The sequence below is a fragment of the Exophiala bonariae genome, assembly GCF_035927105.1.
Source record: "Exophiala bonariae strain CCFEE 5792 chromosome Unknown scaffold_56, whole genome shotgun sequence".
Lineage (NCBI taxonomy): Eukaryota > Fungi > Ascomycota > Eurotiomycetes > Chaetothyriales > Herpotrichiellaceae > Exophiala > Exophiala bonariae.
In genome coordinates this window covers 14,960-38,277 of record NW_027042531.1, presented here as the reverse complement: position 1 = coordinate 38,277, position 23,318 = coordinate 14,960, and the positions used below count along the sequence as shown (strand labels likewise).

The 23,318-nt window shown below is 50.2% G+C and overlaps 11 protein-coding genes across 11 annotated transcripts; 7 read left to right on the top strand and 4 right to left on the bottom strand.

Moving 5' to 3' along the window:
• Window positions 1-107: 107 nt before the first annotated feature.
• LTR84_011394 (uncharacterized protein) lies at window positions 108-1,111 on the bottom strand (the record flags this gene model as incomplete). Its single annotated transcript, XM_064854926.1, has 3 exons — window positions 108-909; window positions 973-1,001; window positions 1,052-1,111. The coding sequence occupies 3 exons, from the start codon at window positions 1,109-1,111 to the stop codon at window positions 108-110; spliced, it is 891 nt and encodes a 296-aa protein (XP_064699972.1).
• A 522-nt stretch (window positions 1,112-1,633) lies between these two features.
• LTR84_011393 (uncharacterized protein) lies at window positions 1,634-3,034 on the bottom strand (the record flags this gene model as incomplete). Its single annotated transcript, XM_064854925.1, has 1 exon — window positions 1,634-3,034. One exon carries the CDS (start codon window positions 3,032-3,034, stop codon window positions 1,634-1,636), a length of 1,401 nt encoding a protein of 466 aa, XP_064699971.1.
• Window positions 3,035-3,690: 656 nt separating this feature from the next.
• Window positions 3,691-5,736, top strand: LTR84_011392 (uncharacterized protein; the record flags this gene model as incomplete). Its single annotated transcript, XM_064854924.1, has 1 exon — window positions 3,691-5,736. One exon carries the CDS (start codon window positions 3,691-3,693, stop codon window positions 5,734-5,736), a length of 2,046 nt encoding a protein of 681 aa, XP_064699970.1.
• Window positions 5,737-6,023: 287 nt separating this feature from the next.
• LTR84_011391 (uncharacterized protein) lies at window positions 6,024-7,361 on the bottom strand (the record flags this gene model as incomplete). Its single annotated transcript, XM_064854923.1, has 1 exon — window positions 6,024-7,361. One exon carries the CDS (start codon window positions 7,359-7,361, stop codon window positions 6,024-6,026), a length of 1,338 nt encoding a protein of 445 aa, XP_064699969.1.
• Window positions 7,362-7,932: 571 nt separating this feature from the next.
• On the bottom strand, window positions 7,933-9,506 carry LTR84_011390 (uncharacterized protein; the record flags this gene model as incomplete). The annotated part of the gene is made up of 4 exons (XM_064854922.1): window positions 7,933-8,028; window positions 8,091-8,935; window positions 8,989-9,163; window positions 9,249-9,506. 4 exons carry the CDS (start codon window positions 9,504-9,506, stop codon window positions 7,933-7,935), a joined length of 1,374 nt encoding a protein of 457 aa, XP_064699968.1.
• Window positions 9,507-9,952: 446 nt separating this feature from the next.
• Window positions 9,953-11,812, top strand: LTR84_011389 (uncharacterized protein; the record flags this gene model as incomplete). Its single annotated transcript, XM_064854921.1, has 4 exons — window positions 9,953-9,958; window positions 10,011-10,067; window positions 10,119-10,796; window positions 10,850-11,812. 4 exons carry the CDS (start codon window positions 9,953-9,955, stop codon window positions 11,810-11,812), a joined length of 1,704 nt encoding a protein of 567 aa, XP_064699967.1.
• A 1,224-nt stretch (window positions 11,813-13,036) lies between these two features.
• LTR84_011388 (uncharacterized protein) lies at window positions 13,037-15,303 on the top strand (the record flags this gene model as incomplete). Its single annotated transcript, XM_064854920.1, has 9 exons — window positions 13,037-13,338; window positions 13,410-13,431; window positions 13,485-13,502; window positions 13,569-13,842; window positions 13,893-14,058; window positions 14,132-14,623; window positions 14,686-14,983; window positions 15,036-15,078; window positions 15,140-15,303. The coding sequence occupies 9 exons, from the start codon at window positions 13,037-13,039 to the stop codon at window positions 15,301-15,303; spliced, it is 1,779 nt and encodes a 592-aa protein (XP_064699966.1).
• Window positions 15,304-15,933: 630 nt separating this feature from the next.
• Window positions 15,934-16,278, top strand: LTR84_011387 (uncharacterized protein; the record flags this gene model as incomplete). The annotated part of the gene is made up of 3 exons (XM_064854919.1): window positions 15,934-15,965; window positions 16,015-16,129; window positions 16,189-16,278. 3 exons carry the CDS (start codon window positions 15,934-15,936, stop codon window positions 16,276-16,278), a joined length of 237 nt encoding a protein of 78 aa, XP_064699965.1.
• Window positions 16,279-16,753: 475 nt separating this feature from the next.
• LTR84_011386 (uncharacterized protein) lies at window positions 16,754-19,097 on the top strand (the record flags this gene model as incomplete). Its single annotated transcript, XM_064854918.1, has 5 exons — window positions 16,754-16,765; window positions 16,815-16,880; window positions 16,933-17,058; window positions 17,106-17,339; window positions 17,397-19,097. The coding sequence occupies 5 exons, from the start codon at window positions 16,754-16,756 to the stop codon at window positions 19,095-19,097; spliced, it is 2,139 nt and encodes a 712-aa protein (XP_064699964.1).
• A 332-nt stretch (window positions 19,098-19,429) lies between these two features.
• LTR84_011385 (uncharacterized protein) lies at window positions 19,430-20,470 on the top strand (the record flags this gene model as incomplete). The annotated part of the gene is made up of 2 exons (XM_064854917.1): window positions 19,430-19,626; window positions 19,678-20,470. The coding sequence occupies 2 exons, from the start codon at window positions 19,430-19,432 to the stop codon at window positions 20,468-20,470; spliced, it is 990 nt and encodes a 329-aa protein (XP_064699963.1).
• Window positions 20,471-21,167: 697 nt separating this feature from the next.
• LTR84_011384 (uncharacterized protein) lies at window positions 21,168-22,253 on the top strand (the record flags this gene model as incomplete). Its single annotated transcript, XM_064854916.1, has 2 exons — window positions 21,168-21,176; window positions 21,219-22,253. The coding sequence occupies 2 exons, from the start codon at window positions 21,168-21,170 to the stop codon at window positions 22,251-22,253; spliced, it is 1,044 nt and encodes a 347-aa protein (XP_064699962.1).
• Between the last annotated feature and the right edge of the window lie 1,065 nt (window positions 22,254-23,318).

Genomic DNA, 23,318 nt, shown 5'->3' with positions numbered 1-23,318 from the left:
GTGCACAGGCCGTATGTACCGATTCGCTTCTGGTGGCCTACCCATCGCCACACGCAAATGCCTCCCCATTGCGACGAGGGCCCTCCTCCAATGCTTGGCTGAGATTTCTAGAAATCTCCGCCTCCAAAGTCATCACCGCCACCACCATCTTCGTAGCCATCCTGGTAGGCATCTTGTTGGCCATCATTGACAGCATCAGCAATGAGCATACCGCCTAGCAGACCACCACCCACACCGAGAGCGGCGGCACCACCTGCACCCATGCCGCCTTTGCGTGGTGGAGGTCGACCATAGCCACCGCCGTATCCCCCACCACCATAGCCTGGACCTGGCTGTCCGTATCCATATCCGGGACCTTGCCCATACTGAGGATAGCCGCCGCCGTACTGTTGCTGTTGGGGATATCCACCGTACTGCTGTTGTTGGGGATATCCACCGTATTGCTGTTGTTGGGGGTAACCTCCCTGCTGACCGTAGCCAGACGAACCACCGCCACTGGCCTTGCCCAGCAGCTTCCCGAGAAATCCTTTCTTGCCTCCTGAGGAGCCGCGGTCGGGACTCATGGGTTGAGGGGCACCAGGATACCCGCCTTGGATCCCGGGTGGCTGTGGTGTAGACGAGTTTTGGTAGTAGCCATCACTTGCGCCGCGATTCCGTTGTTCTTCTTCCTGCTGTAGGCGGCGGGCGACTTGCTCGTCGGTCTCGTGGGAGCCACCGGGCTGTGTAGACGATGAGCTGTAGGGGTTGTTAGATTCAAGTGGCCTTTTGACGTCGCCGACTACCGGATCGTTGGTGCCGGCGGAATAGGAAGGTGGCGGGGCTGCCGGGGCAGCGTCATGTCCGGGTTGTGGCGCGGGTTCTGTTGGTTTGTCCCATGTCGACTGTTTGGTGTGGAGATTCACATAGAACCTGTGGACAGCAGAGCGTCAGCCCAAGATCGAGTGTTAGGACGCGCGAGACTCTGGGGCATACCATTCTTTGTACTGGTCATTCCATACTGCCTGCAGAAGACTGTATCAGTGAGATGTCAACGAATGATTTGGTAACTAACCTTCCAGCCTTCTGGGACTTTCGGAGGAGGTGGGGTTGTCGGCGGTAGAAAATCAGACATCAGTTGACGGCGTGAGGTGTGGGAAGGGTGTTGGTAGGATTTCTGAGGGATCGTTGATGATGAGGACGAGGAAGATAAGAGATGGAAGTGCGCGACGGCAGCTAGGAGACAGTCTTATCCAACTCGATCGATGGCCGAAGAGGAGAGATCAAATTGGGTAGTTATGGACGAGTACAGACAGAATAGGTGCGGGGTGGCACGATGGGATAGGAGATATCGATTCTGGTTGGTGGGGTTCAGAGAGTAAAGCAGATGGGCAACGTCATCAAGCTTGGAATGTGGCTGAGCACGAAGAGTAGAGTATTGAGTATTGCCTCGGGGTCAGGCCTGGAGGGCCATCAACTAACAAATATGAAATCATTACAGGAGGCGAAGTCTCTGGCTCTCCCGTCTTCCACCAGTCTTCGGCCGTTCGTTCAAATACGCTTGTCTAACAAATTAAGCCCACCATTCTGCCTCCCAGAATCATGGTACTCGTGAATGAAACTAAAAGTGTTGTATGGCGCAGACTTGCCTAGGGAGCTAGTAAAGAGCCTGGCTACCCGGCGTCTCCGCAAATGCACGCTCCATGATCTCAAGCCCTTGGTCGACCTGCGCTTTGGTGATGACTATGGGCGGCGCAATTCGAAAGACACCACCAAAGCTCGCATGACTACTCAGATTTGCCCACAGCCCCAAAGAGTACATCTTCTTCGATAGCATCTGTGCGAGATCGAGGTCGGGCGTCTTGTTCTGTCGATCACCCACTATCTCCAATCCACACATGAGGCCTCGGCCGCGCACATCCCCGACACACCCATATCGCGACTGAAGTCTTAGAAGCCCCGTGTGTAAATGGGCGCCCACGGCACGCGAATTGGCCACGAGGTCATCTCGAAGGACAATCTCCAGGACTTTGTCTCCTACCGCCGCCGGTAGCGGATCGTTAACATGGGTGGTGTAGAAACAAAAGTCTCTCTCGGCGCACAGCCGTTCAATTTCATGGCTTGTGACCACTGCGCTCAATGGAATCCCGTTTCCAAGTGTTTTGCTCAAGGTCAAGATATCGGGCACAACATCTTCATGGTTGATTGCGAAAAGATCACCACAACGGCCAATCCCAGTCTGTGCTTCGTCGACAATCAAAAGCATACCACGCCTTTCACAATGCTTCTTGAGAGCCTTGAGATATCCAGGAGGAAGGACGTGCATACCAGCCGAAGATTGAATGCATTCCACAATGCACGCCGCAAGAGAGCCACATGATGCGCGATCTATCAGCTCCCAACCGTAGTTCAATTCAGTTTCCCAATCATATGAACCGTCGGGATTCCGGAAGATTGAACGATACCCATTGGGAGGCGGTAGCATATGCATGCCTGGCATCAGCGGACCTTGACCTTTACGCCCAAAGTGATACTGCGTCCCTAACGCCTGAGCGGTGACGCCGTGCCAAGATGCACCGAGACCGACAATCTCAAACTTGCCTGTATACACCTTGGCCATTTTGATCGCTGCCTCGTTGGATTCACCCCCGGTGGATAGGAAGAAGGCTTTGTCGAGGCCAACAGGCAAGGATGAAGTCAGGCGTTGTGCAAGGTGGACCACAGGCGGCGATATCATGCCCGAGAACAGGTGGTCGAGATTCGCTGCATGATCTTGAATGGTTGCCACAATCTCCTCATGTCCATGTCCAATCAGACAAGACATTTGTCCTGATGTCCAGTCAAGCACTCTATGGCCTTTGGCTGTGTAGACGTATAGACCCTTGCTACCAGTCACGATGTCTTCCTCGAACTTGGTACCATAGTTGACCAAGCATGCCTTGGCACCCACTCGAAGGCTATCCTCGTTTACATTCTGGTATAGAGTCGGTGGTGCCTCGGAAGATTTGTGATCCGAAGATGGGGTCGGTGCGGGATCGTCCTGAATCATTGGCGCCATGGTGGTGATCCTGTTTCGATATATGCTCAAGGATGGATGCTATTTTAGGCTTACTGACTGGTTCGCAGGCCATACAGTCATACTGCGTCCCAGCAAAGACCCAACAGTGTGTAATATAGATAGGGAAGGGAGACGGGCTCTAGTTCCACCGACGGGAAACATGACTTCCCTATGGTCCGGTACACATCAGACCCTTATTGAGAGGGGGAGCTGGAGCGGGGAAATGACTCTCTGATTGGAGCTGCTGCAGAGTTCGTCGGCGAAATGATACCTTTGATTCGATAATTCATGCGCCCAGCCCATCGAGAGGATTGCATTGCATATCTAGAAAATGGAGGGTTGAGTCCAGCAGAGAATGGCTCGACAGGGACTTGATTTCAGCTACATTAGCGAGCCAACATAGGTAGAACTCGATCAGCCGCGTTGGAGGGATGGTAAGCCCTTATCTGGGGCGAAGGATACTCTTTAGTCTGGACATCACAGCGGGCACTGTGAATTTATAATACTGCACACCGACGCCCCTGACTGAAGGATTGATTGATTGAAATTTCATGCACTGGGAATGAGATAATCTCAAATTCAACATAGCAAAATCCTGGTCATGTGATACGGCCAAGGCAGGTGATGAGTCACCCGGTGGTAAGTCACGTGGCAAGATGCTTGTCAAGCAGGAACTACCACCCAGGAGTCTTTGCTCCACCACACCGACTCAGGTTTCCACGAGTCCTACCACTCCCACTCCTCCCACTCGCACTGAGAGTCCTGTGTCGTCTACTCATTCATCTACCCTTGGAGGCTCGGGCAATACCAAACCAAACCCAACTTGGGAGTCTATCAAGATCATGAAGACGGCGCGTCCCTATCGATCACACAAATACCCCGCTTGTGCTCGTTGTCACAAACGTCGTTCAAGATGTACAATTGAAGTCCCAGGCCAGGCTTGTCTGCTTTGTCGAATGCATGGTGTGCCTTGTTCCTCAGCTACTGCCAAAAAGGACGACCGCGTCACTCCCAGAATAGGTTTTGTCCATCGATCCCTTCTTACGGACGACAAGGCTGCTGAGACGTATTCCCATATCGTTGGGCCCGTCATTGCTCGAGATACACAGATTTTAGACCAATACCTTCCCCAGGTGAATGGGCATTCCCATCATGTTCCCATCCAACCGAACCTTGGACGCCGCGAGTCTAGTAAACCAATCTATCATGTTCCAGTTCCTCCTAGAAGACCAAGTCCCACGGAATGCAATTGCTCTACGAACTTACCAGCGAAACTCCTGGAACAGGTCGAACCTTTCCTCGAGAAACTACTGACCAACTATTATGATCATGCGCATCCATGTTATCCCGTCACAGAAGAAGACTGCGTCATGTCCCGTATCAAGGACAGGAACTCCCTACCTCAGACTTTCTACGTCAATCTCATCAGTCAAGCTCTCTTCTACTGGGACGTTTCGCCGGCTTTAGCGAACCACGCTAGACCAGATCAAGACGCTGCGTGGCAGGTCGCTGTTGCCGCAAATACTGCCGACATGCAGAAGAGTGACATTTCCACCATCATCGCCATCTGCATAAATCTCGCTGGGCGGCCATCCCGATGTCTGGTCAACAATGTTGCTAATGTTGCTCGTGCCGTTGCCCTGTCGCACTCGATAGGGCTGAACCACGACTGCAGCGAGTGGAAGATGAGTGACATGGAGAAGCGAATTCGTTGGAAGGCTTGGTGGGGAGTCGTAATTCAGGATCGCTGGTTCAATTTCGCCCAAGGCACTCCACCATACATCTCAAAAGGCCACTATGATGTTCCATTCCCAACCGTGGATCTACTCACACTGGGAAGAGCAGGCTCAAGCAGACACACTCGAGCAGCAGAAGTCTACATCCAATTGTGTCGCCTTACAGAAATCGTTGGTGACGTTCTGCCACTCATCTACCATATTCGTTCTGGTAATGACAGCATTGCCGCCGAACAAACCTCAAGATCCGAAATTGAACTTAACCGGTGGATGGAGAGTCGTCCTAGTTGGTTGAATCTGAATGAATTCCATAGCAGGCCACCCGTACCTGGTCTGGTCAATTTGCAGCTATCGTATTTATCCGTTCGAATGCTGCTTCGTCGAATCGCTTGGCACGAGATCAGTCAAAGAGAAAGCGATCCGGCCTCTTCCTGGCTTCTAGGCTGCCAGGCTGCGGCCGACGATATTGTTCGATTTGTCACGTCTTTACACAAACAAGATTTGTTGGGCTTTTGGTTACCATACAATGCACATCATTTCACTTCTGCAGTTACATTACTACTGCGGTGTGCACTACAAACGAGCTACTCGAATGTCCGAGCGCAGTGCATGACCAGTGCCCGTACCTTAGTCGACTGTCTCAGACGATTTCACGAGGAGGAGAAATGGGACTTGGCAGAGACTGCCTTATCACAGAGTGAATCAGTCCTCAAGCGGATCGAGGATTCCTTACCGCAGACCCCCCTCTTGAGGACGCCAAGCATACCTCCTACAGTCCTGCGACATGACCATATGGGAAATCAAGGTTACTTACACGATAGCATGATGGGAGATCAATTATCTGAGGATGATTTTCTAGCACAGCATGGCCAGTCATCGATCGAGGAACTGTTCCCAGAGATTTTCGCCGATTTCACTGATACTGCATTGTTTACTGGGTCGCTCCAACTCGATGTCGGTGTGTAATAAGTTCTTGCGAAGAACATGACAAGAGGATTCTCCAAGCATTTCATTGGACGTGGTTTCTCCGTTGCTGCAAATATGTGGACTGAGCTATAGTCTCAACATATCATACAACCCATTCTCGCCACCAACGCAAAGTGCAGCAATACCGCCCTTCAAGCACTGACACAAAAATCAAGCCTATACCTGAAATTATCATGCGACCTTTCTCTAACCACCAATATCACCCTACCCTAACTCTCGACCAAAAATTGCCGGAATCATTGAACCAGGAGCGTGATTGGCAGATCTCATGATAAGATGGCGCGTAAGGCTTTATTGATCATATCTCGCTGTGTCTCTCGCTTCCGCGTGAACCTGGCGGTTTTCGGATGCCAAACAAGCTGCGCCTGGCTTTTGCGATGTCGCTTCGCAGATCCTAGCCATGCAGAATCGTAGGAACTTGGTGGAAGAGCCTCAAGGACATACACTTGATGGTCCTGGCAGCGATTATTGATTTCGAATGTGATCAGTTCTTGACGATTTGGATAACAGCGGCCGATGTCGTCGAGAGCGTGTCCCCGACCCGCAACTGGGTGCCTTGTCCCACTGAGGCTTCTTGCTCGGCGAAGGGACCGGAGATCACCAAACTCTGGAGCCTCCCGTTGTTCACTGAGGCTTCGTTCTCGACGGGGTCGAATCTCCGGAACACCCAGGAAACCGTCTTGATCTTGTTCCAGCTGGGCTTCGTGTTCGACGTTCCGCAGGATTGGTTGCCTTGATCCACAATGACTTTGTGATCGAGGGAGCCAGGCCTCTTCTACCCGTGGGAATTCATGACTTGATTTTTCAAGATGTTTGTCTCCATGGAAACTTGGATCTTGATCGTCATAATCCGTTACGCCTTGAGAGTATGGATCTCGTTCTCTCGAATCAACACCATGACGAGGCTGCTGGCTTGATGCCCTTCCACGATGCACTCCTTTACGGTCATTTTCCAGCGGCCAAATGTCCTCCCGCCCCCGTGTTCCTTCCGGGTGCTGGCCCTTTATGTAATGAGGACCTTCGCGATTCCTAAACCTTCCCCACTTTTCGTCGCGTTCTCTTGAGCCGTCATCTTGATGAAGCTGATGGCTTAGTGCCCGTCCATGTAGGACTTCTCCACGGGGATGCTGCGGTGGACGTGTATCTTCGCGATAGTGTTGACGAGCTCGAGGTGATTCATCAAGATCCGGGACGAATCGAGGTTCTCTAGAATAATCTTGGGCCTGGTCAACTCGAGATAGAGATCTACCTTCTCCGCGGTACTTCTGGTAGTCGGCCTTTTGTCGCGGCACCCTCTGCCCACGACCTCGGGAACAACCTCGAATTGGTTCATTAGGGTCTTGAACGTAGCGAGGTCGCCCTGCATGCTCATGTGGAAGAGGGTCGAAATTGTCGTTCCCCGGGCGGTAGACTGGATTTTGGTGAAAATCATATCGTACTTGAGCCTCGCGCCGGTCTCTATCAAAATCTGGGGCTGCCGACCTGCCACGTCGTGGGTACGGGTTGGCATCTGGATAATCATAGTCGATGGCCTCTGGAAGTTTGTGGTAGACAGGCATGTTCGAGTCTTCTGATGTTCGTCGTTGGTTGTTCCTGCTAGACATGTTGAACGGAAAGGAGAAAAGGAGCACTAATTTATGCCTTGATCAAATCATGCTCATTCAGTCACGGGTCTACAGCTACATTCGAATCAAAGACTTGTTTGTCGATCAGATCTGACTCCGTACTTCAATCTTCTGACTTCGCTACGTTTCATTCATGCAATCGATGTCCGAGTTGACCTACTTAGGTATCTCTGTACGGTGAATTAGACCTCTCGGGGTAGGTACTATCGTTGGCACCAAGCGTCGGTCCCAGTGTGTCTTGTGATAAAGTGAGTCGACGTTGTAAACTTATTGCGCAACATTTGCTTCCAGCTCTTCAGCTAGCTCGCGATTGTCTTGCTGTTGTGTTCAACAGGATGGCTACGGCCCTTTCAGAAAATTCTGTAGTTGCGGTATTCTGGTAAGAATAATAGAAGTGATGACGATGTTTATTGGTAATTTGGTGAATCTTTCTTGGGTCCCGCCTTAAGTATGTACAAGTTTTACACCTCACATGTCGGAGACCACTCTGCAATCGTTTGGCCGCCTCTCCTACTGTTCTTGTTACTCCTTCCAAAATCGAAATTCAGGCTTAAACCTTCAATCCAAGGTCTTCCGCCCAAGGCAGGGCGAACAGATCACCCACTGTCGAGACCGATGCCTTGCTTTCCAGGAGTGATTTGGCAGCCTGAGTAGAATGAGTCAGCAAAGGGAATGTTTTCACCAGAAGCGCAAACGGGGGGGACCTACAGCCTTGATCTTGTCTGTTGATACTTTTTCAATCGAAGTGGCAATTTCGTCACTTTGGAATGCTTTTCCACCAGAGATCAAACCGGATCCGGTAGCCTCCAGACCAGTGTCAATTTGTTGACCCGCTTCAAGGGCCTGGAACTTCGCTTGGGCCACAGCTTTCTTGATATCTTCCTCAGCAACATCGCCCGCTGCGACTTTTTTGAGAGTGTCGACCACACTCTTGCTGGCCTTACCAACGTGGGAAGCATTTCCAGTAATGGTGATGTATAAGAGGCCGGCGTCAGAATAGGGAGCATGTTGAGTTGATACGTGAGCAAATTGATATGGAGCAGCAGCCTTGGACAGTAATGAGAAACCGGGGGACCATTTGATGCTGGATTTGCCACCCAGGAGTGCTGCAAGTACCGAGATCTCAGGCTTGTATGATGAACCAGATGTGAATGAGCTGGAACCGGGGAATGCGAGGATTACTGTGTTTCCAGACCCATGCGCAATTCTCTCCTCACCGCCAAAGTACTTTGAGGTAGGGCTAGAAAGTTTAGAACCGGATTCCTTGACGTCGGTGAAGAACTCTCCAACCCACTTGGAGAACTCGGAAGAGCTTGCTCCATTGGCGACCACGGCAATGTTGGATTTCGAGAAGGCGGAATCGCTGAAGTCGGCTATTCCTGGGGCGTCGAGATACTTGAGTGGTACAGAGGATGTGGCAGTCAGAGGCTCTCCAAGTCCGCGATGGAAAGCGGTCGCATGCACTGAGTTGATGGCTAAAGATAGAGGATTGGCAAGGAGACCTTTCTGGGCGAGTTTTATAACGTGGACGACCTCCTCATTCAATTCATGTGCTTGGGATAGTCAGTGGGGGGTTCGGGATGCTCGTTCCTAGTCCATAACATACTGGTATATCTCGTCTTGGTGATAACCTCACCCAACAGCTCGGTGAAATAGGGTAGGTCTTCACGGAGGAATCTGGCGCGCAGGACGAGGTTTTCGCGAGAATGATAAGCGGAAAGCTCACCACCAAGAAGTTCGGCTTCTCTTGTGATTCGCAAGGCTGATCGTTTGGCGGTTGACTGGCAACTGATCAGCACAAAGTCCTGTCTGTAATCCTGCTCCTGCTTTTGATTGTTTCCTGCGATCCAAGCACGTACTACCCACCTTGAAAGCAAATTTCTCCAGAGCATCGGAGTATCCAGGCAAAGGCTGATATCTTGTTCCAGCTTTGGCAACGACGGTTAGGGTGGTTGTGGCACCGGGCAGGTCTCTGCTGGCATATTTGACACCAGAGGCATCTCCGGTCTCATATTGAAAGCTACCAGATGCGGCTGCAGCGAGACCTCTGGTTTGGATGGCGGATTGGGAAAGGCGATGGCTAGCTCGTAAGGCTCTTGACCCGAGCGAAGCTGGTGATGCCATGACGATTCGCGAGGAGGGTAGGCGTGGTGTGGTGCAGAGGGTGGGGAGGAAGTGGTCGACGTGCCAGTGCAGTGCAGTGCAGTGTCTTTCAGAAAGTCGACGCACTGCAGGAAGGAGCTGTTTCTCTAAGCTGCAATTCGGAAGTCACGTATTGGACGGCGACCACTAGCGTGCCAAGACTCGAGTTGCTCCTGCCTTGCCATGACTTTTTTCACAACCTCGAACTTGAGCCATTTCAAAGACCTACCTACACTCCTTCTTACTCAGGGTCAGGCTGCCGGTGTACAACAGTCCTTTCTCATCTTGTACCCTGGATATTATCTGTCAGGTAAGTGGGAACGAATCGTCATCTAGCACAGACAAGGAGTCAAGTCTAATTCCCATAGCGACTGAGTAAAGTTCTTCCGCCAATTCACTCTACTGATGGTCACGTGAACACATTCAAGATGGAGGTAGGGAGTCGAAGGAGGTCCTCGGTGACTCGCCATTAACAATGCCACCCAGGACTACTCCCAACTATGCCGTAACATCATCCAGGATGTCTATGGTTCTTTGCTTGCCGTCAGTATCAACGACGTGGCCACTCCAAATTGATACTAAACCTCGATACAGCGCATCTTCCAGATCCTCTCCCAACGAGGTCGCCTTTCTGCACCACAAATCGCCCAGAGATGTCGACTGCCTCTACGTCAAATAAAATCTGCACTGGCTACTTCAATTCAGCTCCGATTGATTTATCACCATACTAATCCGGATGGTCTATCGACCTATCAGGCCAACCATAAGAACGCCTATATGCTATTGAGATCAGGTCGTCTGATTGAACTCGCTCGAGATACTGGAGGTCCTTCAGCTGCATATATATTGAGGGAATTGACTGTGTTGGGTTACGCAACTGTACGAGAACTCAAAGCTCGAACCTGTGGTGATGACAGCCCGGGACATATTGAGATTCACTCACAGCAAGTGAATGGTGATCGGCACGACTCGACAACCCTGGATTCGGGTCACATGAGCCATTCCAATTTTGAAAACAGCATAGCACATCTCATCGACAACGGCTACATTACCAAACTCCGGGATGCACATTTCCGGTCGACCTTTGACGCATGGCAGGAAGTTGAACGCCAGATGAACAACAATGACGGAGGTGGTTCTGCAGCCAAGACAAAGAAGGCACAAATCGACCAAGATGCAAGAGTCCTTGAAGAACTTGAGGCTCGATTGATTGACGAGGTTTCTGCAGATAACGTCTTGCGGGAGCTTTCAGCGAACCAAGGCTCCAAGCAGGTACGGTTCCATACCAAGTGTTTCATATTGCACGTCTAATGATTCTTCCCCAGAGTATCCTTTGTGCCAACTACTCTAGCTTGACATATGCCTTGCGTAACCGATCGCTTGCGAAGGCGGCAGAAAAGACATTTGGCCGCTTGACTTCCAAGGTCGCCAAAGCAGCAGCTATGCAGGTTGATCTGCACCTCAACTCTGTGAGCACACCTTCACCGAATGATGGTCCCGAAAAACCAAAGGCCCTGGACATCGATCAAATAGTGGAAGACATGCGCGCCGATGACGCTCACTCGCTTCGTGAGACGAAGCCAAGCACAAATGGATGGTCTGAGGACAGACCTATCAATGGTGCCCATGCCTCTCTGAATGGCACGCATGATCGGTCGGATGTCATTCGTCATCTTTCAATCTTAGCTGAAGGACCATTCTCTTTCTTCGAATACAATCACATCATAGACACTTGGTTTGTCCACCAACGAGCGTTGTATGCCTATCTCCGCAACCTGGAGCTTATGCGCCTGATGGCTGAAGGCCTATCTTTCAGCGATCCGAAGTTGAGGATTGTGCGGATGTTGAGTGACAAGGGTAAATTGGACGAAAAAAATCTGCAGGAGCTCGGTCTGCTCAATGCCAAGGAACTTCGACAAAGCCTAGCCTCTTTACATACGGCAGGTCTCTTGGAACTGCAGGAAGTTCCAAGAGAACCGCAACGACAGCCAAATCGGACAATATTCCTCTGGTTCTATGATGCTGAGCGGGTGCGAAAGCTGTATCTCAACAAGCTCTACAAAACCATGTCAAGATTGTTTCAGCGGTTGGAGGTCGAACGATGCCGCCTCGCCACAACCTTGACTAAAATTGAGAGGACTGATGTTCAAGGGATAGAAGAGGATATTCTATCCGCCGCTGAATTGAAAGTCTTGAGTCAGTGGCGACAACGGGAAGCATGGTTCATGGCAGAGATCAGCCGAATCGATGACTCTGTCTCCATCTTGCGAGACTTACAGGCCGCGTGATAATCTGAATCATGATTGAAGATCGTCTTCGCCTGCCATCCAAGGAGACAACCATCATATTGACCGCGACGTGAGAACTTGAGGGAAGCAAAACCTAGTAGTTTGCGATCACTGGAACATGATTCGCCCCCCTTGTTCTCGCTCCCGTACATGGACTGCAATGATCAGCCCAACAGGCAAACTTGTGAGACTCAGCGATGTGGCGGCTCGGGAAAGGCGATCTACGTTTGAGCTCCGGTCCAATCGCATCGATGCTTGGAATCAACTCCTCGGACGCGACGCGCTTTGACATCGAGTGGCTCGATCACTGACTAGTAGATACCGGATACGGATTTTGACCTACTTAGTAGGTTCCTCGTGCTATCGGCTGCCATGCATCGCCTCGTTCCAGGATGGACAGGGTCACTATCGGTACATTGCCAATCAGTCCCACCTACAAAGAAACTTGTACAATTGTTATTGTCTCTTCGTGTGTCTTTCCTTCTGCTGAGCTTCAAGCTCCACGGGCCCGTAATGCAATTCTACAGGAGTTTTACACCCACTGTTCGCATAAAAGTGGATCCGGTGCTCTTGGCTATCATTCGTGGTCCCCCAGGCTATCCAATCAGGCTCTCCCATCTTCCCACGTCCTCCATTTGGATATACCTATTCGCCGCAACCTCAATGTCCAACAACACGGCCGCTATTGATCAAAACCCAAACGCGGTACAGAGTTACGGCCAAGGCATTACAATCCATTGGCATGCGATAGCAATCATCAATTAGGGAGCTTTCAGTCACCCACGTGTTGTCGAGACGACCTTGGCTCTCCGAAGTCCGTGGGTACTTCATCTCGGCGACTGCTCTCTGATCCTCCTAGATCTCTAAAACTACGACATCCCAAGGCTGAGGGGTCAGGTTGGCAAGGCTTGGATCTCTTGGGTGTCACTTTCAAACAGTGGAACTGATCAATACTCCCGGGTACTATTGGTACTGATCTTTGACGTCTTACCACTCATGCAAACGTGCAGACGTGCGAACATGTGAGGGCACATTTTTTTTTTGCAAAAAGCTTACCCGTGGGGTGGATATTGTGATGAATGGGAGGGAGGTATAAAATGGCAAGCATGGGTGTTTTCAGGACGGTTTGAGGACAGAGTCTTCTCTGTGAGCATACTTCTTCCTGGCATCATATTCGGTGAAACCGAGATATTATTCAACGGCTTAACGTCTATATCGTTCAATATGGCGGCTCTTCCACAATATGACTACATTTTCGCCTTTGGTATGCTTTTTTCTTTTCTCGATGCCTGGAATATCGGAGCCAACGATGTCGCGAACTCATTTGCGACGTCCGTATCTTCTCGATCCTTGACCATGATACAGGCGATGTGTATTGCGGCAGTCTGCGAGTTCGGAGGCGCTGTGCTCGCCGGTGCCCGTGTTTCTGGAACGATTAAGAATGGAATCATCAAGGTCGACGATTTCGAACAAAACCCTTCGGTTCTGATGTTGGGCATGTTATGTGCTTTGGTTGGCAGCTCATTGTAAGACAAACCAGGCTCCAAAATTCCTTGCTCTTTGAAGACACATCGGACTCACCTGTATTTTTCTGCAGATGGTTGACTCTCGCGACAAAGGTTAGCTTCAGACAAATCCTTTCCATTTTGAATTCTTGCTAATCGAGTAATAGATTGGGCTTCCCGTTTCCGTAAGGCTCCTTTCTCACTTTAACTCATCATTTTAGTCCACGTTACTTACAAATGTTGCTCAATAGACGACACATTCGATCGTGGGTGGGATCATCGGAACAGGCTTCGCTACTCTCGGTGGCGGGGGTATCAACTGGACCTGGAAGGGAGTTTCTCAGGTCTTTGCAGCTTGGGGTATCGCTCCAGCAATCTCGGGAGCGTTTGCGGCGATCATTTTCCTGATCACCAAATATGCCGTTCTGGAGCGAAAGCGTCCCCTCCACAATGGGTTGTGGATGATTCCCGTCTACTTTGCAGTGACTGCTGGCGTTTTGACCATGTCCATCGTGTGGAAAGGAGGTATGATGTCGCCATTGCAGTACCGTTGGCAAGCAGCTAATTGCGTCCAGCCGCTTCTCTTGACTTGGACGACTGGGGTGTTGGACCTACTGTCGGAACAATCTTTGGCGCCTCCGCCGGTGTTGTAGTTCTGTATGCCATCTTCCTGCTTCCATTCCTCTACCGCCGCCTGGTTATGGAGGATTGGACTTTGAAATCATGGGAGATCGTCAAAGGGTATGTGACCCATCAAAAACTGTTGTGTCGCTGGTCCATTCCGTGACAGCATTCTAACATCGCTGGGATACAGGCCTTTGCTCTGGCGCCGTGGCCCTGTTCCACCAATTCCCGAAGGTCATGCTGGCAGCGTGATCCAGGACTACTACCGTGGCCATAATTACGGCACCCCCGAAGCCGTCGTACCCACTGGTGACGCCCCATCTGCAGCTGTGGGTAATGTCGAGCTGAACCGGGAAGTGAAGCACGAAATCCCTTCCACCGATTCTGGTGCCTCCGCAAGCTCCGTCGAAGAGAGACACGAGAGCAAGGCCAACCTCACCATGGAAGAAAAGGCCAAGCTGAAGTCTCAAGAGTATCCATGGAAGACGAAGAAGGGATTCCTGGCTCGCGCCCACTACTACTTCTTCCGTGGTGTTAACCGAGATATTGTCGAGGAACAATCGGCCACCGTCAAGCCCAAGGGATTTGCAGCAAGCTTCCTGGCAAAGGATCTTTCAAAGGTTCACGTTCATGTGCCTCATTACGACAACAAGACGGAGCATTTGTACTCCTTCCTTCAAGTGTAAGTCCACTCCATATCCCTCACGAAGACTGCAGGATCATCGCTCACATTTTCCGATTTAGCTTGACTGCCGCAGTGGCTAGTTTTGGACACGGTGCAAACGACGTCTCCAATGCAGTTGGTCCGCTCTCCGCCATCTTTGGTATTTGGCAGAACAATGAGGTCAGCTCCAGAAGTGAAGTGCCTATTTGGATTCTAGCCTATGGAGGTGCTGCGATATCAATTGGTCTTTTCACCTATGGATACAACATGATGCGACAATTAGGCAACCGACTGACCCTCCATTCGCCTTCTCGAGGCTTCTCCATGGAACTCGGTGCTGCATTGACTGTTGTCATCGCTACACGTCTTGCCTTGCCAGTGAGTGTTATACTACACGATACTGTTCTCCCAGTACTAATTCGCCTGCTAGATCTCGACAACACAGTGTATCACCGGGGCAACTGTCGGTGTTGGTGAGTCTTTCCTATCTGTTCTCCCGGGGCTGCCAAGATAGAGAGCTGACAAAAGCTTCAGGTCTTTGCAGTGGCACACTCAAGGCAATCAACTGGCGCATGATCGGATGGATTTATTTCGGATGGATCCTCACACTGCCAATTGCTGGACTTGTGTCGTATAGTCTCATGGCTATCATTGTCAATGCTCCGCGTTGGGAGATCATTCCTATCGCCGCAAATTAAGGGCCACCTTTGAAGAGTAGAGACGATATGACTCATAATGGTGATCACCGATACACAGCTGAGTCCACAATTGACTTCATTTATGTGTGAGGAATTGATAGAGCTGGGAGGGGGCATGATGTCGTCACTCGAGAATACCGGTAGATTGTTGATAGTGCTTCAGTATATCTTGGAAGTAGGCTTTGAAGTAATGATCAGAAGTCATTCTTTTGTTGGAATATCTTGACGTAATGATCCTTTTGTATTCATAGTCTACTTGATTGATTGATGGAGTCATACGTCTATATAGGTGAAAGAAATGAGATCAAAGCCTGCTACGAGCGTTCGTGGTGTGCTTCTATAACACACCATGCTTGTACGAGGTAGCATTCAGGTAGAGTTTGAAGTTCAGGAAGGACCTGAAATAGTACGGAGGAGTGTTAATTTTGGAAAAGCAGTCGAGATACGCAAAATAGTTGTTCCGTTCTTGTAAAAGCTTGGCACCAAGAGGAGCAACCGCAGTTCTCGAAGCTGCATCTGCATCTGCAGCTGCAGCTTGCAGGGAGTTCAGAAGAGCTTCACTCCGACATCGACAACCAATTTACACGTCTCAACCAATCTTCCCTCTTCCTCAGCTTCCTCACCGCAAAGATGGCCTTCGCCTGGAAAGCTGCCGGTATAACGTATGCAGCATTGCTCGCTCCGCCGCTTTCATCGTACTGATTCTCACAGCTACAACCGATACCTCGCCGTTGCCGCACGAGTGGTTCGTCGTTCACTGAAGGAAGGCCCAAGATTACAAGCCGAGAGACGCGGAGAGATGGACCTAAGATTCGCCAAATGGCAGGTGAGCAGCAGCAGCACCATACGTGTCCTGTGAACCAGGTTCGACTGACGCTGGGACAGAATGGCAAACAAGGAGAAGTTAAAAATCTGAGCGAGGCCAACGCTGCAGCTGCATCGGAGCTGGCAGCACAGGAGGCTAAATCATCATAAATGGGCAAATTCGCAGGGACATTTCCGAAAGTGAAGCCATAGAAGGGGACCGACCATGCCCGCCGTGTATTCCATGCAATTGTAAATCACAATATTACCCATTGAGTCTGGTGCTTTTGCCCAAAAGTTCACATTCAATTTGGTAGCGTAGACGGTCGGAGAACTACTTTTAGCGCACATGACAATCCAAACTTCAGCTTCTGGTCCATCTTCGATATTCAAGCTCCCACCCGTGGGTACCTTTGTGCTGCCTGTAGCTCACTTGCATTGATCAATTCAAATAGTGCTGATGATAACCACGTGTTCTAGACCGCTACATTTCGACCCATGCCACAATAATTGAGGGTGAATCATCTCCGAAGCATCACACCTCCGCAACCACTTTCTCGCATGATCCTGTGAGTCGAGGATATGGTTCAACCTCGTGTGATTCATCCAAATATCCACGTCAAGGATATAACCAAGGCTTTTCAAAATGCGGCGTCGAGTTCGTTTCCGTATTTCGCATAAGTGAGCTTGACTAATCGACCACAGAGTTATCTCCTGGAAAACTCATCAGGGATGGGGAGTTCACCTTGTTCGAGGCTGTTGGTGCTCTCGAGGTCAGTAACATGTGTTTTCAGGGAGAGCATCTCTCGCTGAACCTCATCACAGATTGGTGATCCTAAGATGGACAGCGGCTGCCCCGGCGGAGATTCGGATGATGAGATCTTCGACGCCACCACTCCTCTATCCGCGACCGAGGTGATATGGCTTATGGATGAGCTAATGTATCGTGAGGTTTGATGGCTCAGGTCTATGGAAAATGCTCCGCTGACTGTTTCTAGGTCGCCTGGCATCAAGGTTATCCACTTTCGCAAACCCTGTTCACTTCTGTTCATCTGGAACGACTGCTTTGGCCTGAGCCCAAAAAGCTCTCGGATGCTTGCTTCCATAGAGATGCCTTGGGAGGTATGTCGGACGGTTCTATTATTACCGCAGTGCTTGAACCGTTCTGCTTGGCCCTCATAAAGTGTTGTGATCTTGTCCTCACAATGGTTTCGGGACATCATTATTACGAGGTATGCTTAACGCCTGGATTCAAATTTTGCGACCAGAAATTGACTGCCACTGTCTAGGAAGAAGACTTCGCGACCCAGGTCTTTAACCGACCATTACTTTCGATATCTTCACCGCAAGACGTACTACTCCGTCTTGAGGATGCACGTTATCAACTGCCCAAACTTCGGCTAGATCCACCACTGCGTGATGCGTTGAAGGCTCGTTTAGATGTGCGACACTTCTTTCTGAGCATGCTCCAGAGCTGTGAAAATGGGACGCCACCAGAAGTCAAGTCAAGCGAGGAAGTCATCTCGCTAATCGACTGCATCCAAAATTCATCTAGTCTGGGCACAGCATTCTCCACTGAAGCATTTACACTCAAACTGCAACGTCGATTTGCAAGTAGTGTACCACCACGACCAATGGTTGTTACTCCAAAGGATGAATCATTCCGCTTTTTCAAACAGCTTGTCACCGACGCCACCCGATCTTTCGAAGTGCTCAGCATCACATGTAGTGTGGACTTGCTGGTAGCATACCAAAGTTTCATGTGCCAGGACCCCCAGCCTTCGGTCTATGTGCGGGCGCTTCTCCAATCCTTCCTTGCCATTCAGAATAGCATCCTTGGTCGATATTCCTTGAAACAATTCATCTCCCAAGACCTACAACTTCTGGTCTTACCAAATACCGCACTCGTCACAGAACATTCTGATACGACTCTCACATTGAGCGAGGAGCAGTTGCAGACGTTGTCTGAATTTGAATATTTTATCGGTCGGTATGGTCAGTCCTATCTCAACCTTTTCCGAACTTTTTGCCTCAACCCAAGCCGAGTTCGCCGCACCTTATGCCACGCCGCGCTCGAATGGGACCAGATTCAAGCCGAAGCCGAAGAACTTGACACCACAGTGCATGCTTCTTTTGGAGAATATCCTCAAGAATATCCAGATGCAGATGGCCCTACATTCTCATACTCCATCAGCAGTTGGGTTTATCATTACAAGCTGCTACAGTTGCGAGGCATCATACAGATGGGCTTCCAGCTTTCTGTCTATGCTCCCCATGAGTACTCGGGTATGTATTGGTATTTGTCTTATCTCTCGAGCACTCACATGTCACACCTGGAACGTATCAGCTTCTTCGTGTCAAGTGATCGAAAGCAGGGCAAGAAACAACAAGAAAATGTGCAGGCCAGCTTGCACCAACTTTATCGACAGTTCACCTGGGTAAAGGCCACCGAGGCTCTAGCAAAAGCTTTACACAGGCTTCTGGTAGTGATTCAACGACACGGTCACTTGCAGCAGCCAAGACCGAGCTATTCCTCAGATCATCTCAGATATGAATTGAGAATGCGCCCGTTCCAGCATCTGTCCATCCCAGAGCCACTAGCCCCCGCTGTGGCACGGCAGGCATGTTCTCTGCAAGAGCTGTCCGACATCACTATTCTTGAACAGGCTCTACGATTAAACCAGACAGCCAAGAAGGCGTGGGAAGAAGTTCTTAAAGAGAACTGGAATGCACAACCTGTGTCCACGGACAATACTGGGCATGAGGGAGATCAAATCGCTACCCCAGTGATTGAAAGAGAGTGGACGAAGGAGGTACGCAACTCGATTAAGGCTTGCATCGGCACAGGCATCGCAGTCAGCGCTTTGATGAAGCACTTTCAAGGCGCTGATGCCTCAGGCCAGATTCGAGATGTGAGAATAACTGTTCCAGTAGTGGGTGACCGAGATCGTTGGCATCCAGCATGGGTAGTTCCCAAAGTTGTCGGCTGACCTTTCGAAATAAATGGCTTTTCAATGATAGAACCCCCCACTACTTAGTGGAACAACACAAAAGCTTTCAACATTTTGCACTTTCGCCCTGATATTTTGTCGATGTCTTCATACCTACCTAAGTACGTACCTAAGCCCCCAGCCTTGGGGACATTCATAGATGCGGTGGATCATTACGACCGAAAAGTACCTAGGTAAGACCTTGTGCCAAGCTTTTTATATCCGCAACGGGCTCTTCTTATCGCCGATGTCCATAAATTTTTTGTCCCTCGTTCAAATCTTGTACCAGTAGCTGCCAACTCGGGTTTGCCAACCACCAGCTCTCGAATAAGATGGCTTCTGCATACAAGTCCGCCATGCGCTCAGCCGACCCAGAAGACTCCGATGACAGCAGTACTACCCTCCGCGCTGACTCCTCCGATTCATCCGACCATGAAGAGACTGCGAAAAGGAATGGAAATCTGTCCGACCTTCCGTTGGAATTGAGGAATCGGGTATTGATGTTGACTTCTCGTGGTGTTTCATACAGGTAGGCTGCCCCAGTTACTTGCTTGTCGATAGTGCTCTAACATGCGCCAAGGCACCGGCACCTCTTGACCGACCTCCACGCTCTTCTTCCTCACACCTATAAGGATACCAAGCTCGACACCAAATCGAACAACAATTACAACTCTGCTCTCAATGGATTGGCCGACCTCCATTCCTGCAACTATATCTTCTTCTTGGAAGCTCGTAAACACGGTCAGGATCTATACCTCTGGCTTGCACAGCCACCGAATGGACCCACGATCAAGTTCAACGTCACAAATTTACATACCATGGGCGAATTGGGATTCGGAGGGAATTGTCTGAAGGGAGGAAGAGGGATCGTTGTGTTTGACAAGAGCTTTGACGAGAACCTGGCGGGTCAAGAGCATCTCGCACTTATCCGAGAGATGTTGCGTGGCGTATTCTGTGTTCCTTCGAAGGGGGTGCGAGGGATGAAACCTTTCATTGATCGAGTCATCGGTATCTATGGTCTTGACGGCAAAATTTGGATCCGAGTGTACGAGATCCGTGAGTCTGAGCCCGACAAGACCAGCAACGTGACTGTCGAAGGAGCCGAGGTCTCTCTCGTTGAGATTGGCCCACGTTTCGTCTTGACCCCCGTGGTCATCCTGGAAGGAAGTTTTGGAGGTCCTGTCATTTTCGAAAACAAGCAATTTGTTAGTCCCAACCAGCTGCGTAGAGAGACAAGACTCCGCCACGCTCAGAAATATGCAAGCCGTCGAAGCGAGGCGGAGCATTTCGCTGTCAAGAAGAAGTCTTTGGGCCTCAATACTGGAACAAAGCGGAAGGTATCTGCGATTGGCAACAGTACACTTTTTGGCTGATTGAATCACGTAGGCGGTTTGGTTTCCTGCTTCACATGAGCTCGCTCAGCCTACACTATCGACACTACAGCTTCTACGCGCTTTGCCGCCGACCTTTAAAAGAGATTACGGTGTCATCTGTCTCCTTTTCTGGCGCAGTGTTCGTACAGGAAGCCATACATAATCCAGAGAGAAATTGTGTCGGATCTCGAAAGGTGACGAGGGCCTTCCAAGCAGATAAAATACCACCGCTTAGTAGTGCATACAACCATGCACAAAATGCCAATCATTTTAATTTCTCTTATGTCGCTTGTCAGCGAACAGCAAGGCCGTGTCACGTGGAAGGCTGACGCCAAGCCGTTCACGCTGCTCCGTCGCGTCCCAGCGGTGTGAAAAACAACTTGAATTCCGACATCAAGCTCTTCTCTTTACTCCTCTTCTCTGCTTCCTGTGTTTGACCTCAGACTGCCATGGCTTTCATCCCGCCACCAAACGAGATGGCAAACCTTCATGTGGGCCCCCATTTCCCGGGCGACCCTTCTCAACAACACGAACATGAATCATCTCCCAGGTCTCGCTGCGCGGGAAGCCAGTCACTTCAATATAGCCCCCGTGGCGGGGTGCTGATTTGTTGAAGCCTTCGGTCATCGCAGCTGAAGGCTGCGACCACAATTCAGACCTGAACATATCGGCCCGTGTGCCGATAAGATTTGATAGTATGGCCCAAGTTGATCTGCATTGGTGATCGGTCGGCTGACTCATTTCATAGGAAATGGCGATGCAAGAGCTCGCACCAGAAATACTAGTCCACGTGTTCGAGGCACTTTCCTCAGCTACCGATATCGTCAACCTATCCCTTACCTGTCGATATTTCCACACCCTGCTACCAAGCTCACAAAAACTTGTTCTATTCTACAATGCAATTGATCAAACAATGGGACCGGCAGATGAGATTATCCAACTTTTAACGTCCAATGATAATCAATTGCTACATATCAAAAGAACTCCACCTTTGTCTTATACACTTCTCACACAAATCGCTCAAATTGGCCGGGTTGGGCAACGCTTCGTCAATCTCTACCCTACTATCAAATGGGCCGGTGACCGTAGCGCCAACCGCCGGTCCCTGAACAAGGATGAAGCTCGGAGACTCCGTCGAGCTGTCTATCGTTTCTGGATGTACTCACAAGCTTTTTATAATTCATCTTCCTACCGATCTCTTCGTTCTGAAGTTGCGCTCTACGAGCGACTCCAATTACTGCGGAGCTGGTCCACCTCGGATCTTCACGACTTTGAAGACTTTCGAGGTATTCTTGAACATTTAGTCGCAACAGAGCTTTGCCCCACCGACGGCGATGTCTTCTCACGCCACCCAGAGGAGTCGCGATATGGCATGCACGCCTGGCACCGTTCAGGGCGCCAGGTTGTTGACCTGGGGTCCATGTTTCCAGACACGTTTCACACTCACCGCCGGGAAGATTGCGTTGCAGATAGTAACAAATTGTCGATCCAAGAACTGCGACATAAGCACATGCAAGGTTGGGGATCCGACTTGGACAGTTTCTATTTGGTCCAAGCGTTCCTCAAACTCACACCGGTCCAGTTATTGTGGTTGTTCGACCATGCGGTGTCAAAGGCTGATGTGGAGCAGTATGTTGAGAAGCAGACGAACGACATTTGCTTCCTCGAGAGTGGATCATCTCTCTTCCAAGATTGGGTTACGGTTTTGCATCAGCGCGGTGGTGATGTACAGCAAGTCCGAGAGGCGATCTGGGACGGAGTAGGAGGCATTGCTGTGGATTAGAAAGAACTCGAACTAGCATATGATATTGCAGTGAGAGTGATGGTTTGTCCAGACGGACCGGCAGCAGCACGTTTGTTGGCTCTGACCCTGATATTCAAGTGGTATTTAGAGGGGATATTTGATAATGCTCAATGTCTCCACATTTCTTTGCCTCAACAAAGGAAAGGGCAACCAGACAATTCAGTGATTTTCATTTTGCTCCGATGTATCTTGCTCAGGCAGAAATACCATTGCTTCGCATACGGGCAGTCTGTTTGGCAATTCCATGGTGGTCGGTTGGTATCACTCCACAAATGGGCATACGGCGTCCAGTGTCGATGACCACGCGAGTCAGCGGCTTATATAAAGCACCACAGGGCCGAGTAGATACTCAAAAGGACATTCCAAAAATCGGGTCTGTTGACCCTAACACGAGTACGGAGCACGCTGACACGAGTACGTCGCCTGTCGTGAGGCTTTGACATTGAGCCAATCAACCCCTTGGATCATACGAGCGCCAAGATGGATTTTGTTCCGCTGAGTGGTTTGATCCCTTGTCTGGTCGCTGGTCTCTGACACTACTGTCTCGACCACTCCTCTTTAGTATTCACGTCAACCAACCTCATGTCTGCTTCGGTTTCTACAACATTCTGGCGCGCATTTCCGAACTAGTTTTCCACGAAAGGAAATGAGTCGGCCACACGTCCACAGCAGAGACAAACAATCCTTATTATGGTCGATCCTGGGTCTTCATCGAGCAACCTTACATGAAGCTCGGGAGTACGTCCTTAATGGGACGCCTTATAGTGTAGATGTTCTGATTCCACTGAACCTCATCAGCCTTTCCTCCACTTCTGAATTCTTGCTTATTCATCCCTGTCAGGCTCCAGGCTGAAAGCGAAAGCCTTGATCTGATACTCCAGCACAGATGAGGCCTCCATTCTAACTACACTGTGGCCATAGTTTCTAGCTCAATTTGACCACCCATGGTGTCGACACCGCTGCATCATTGTCTGTACTTGGACTGGAATTGATATTTGAGCTGGAAGCCTGACCACCTAGCACAATCTAGACAGTTGTTCGAAA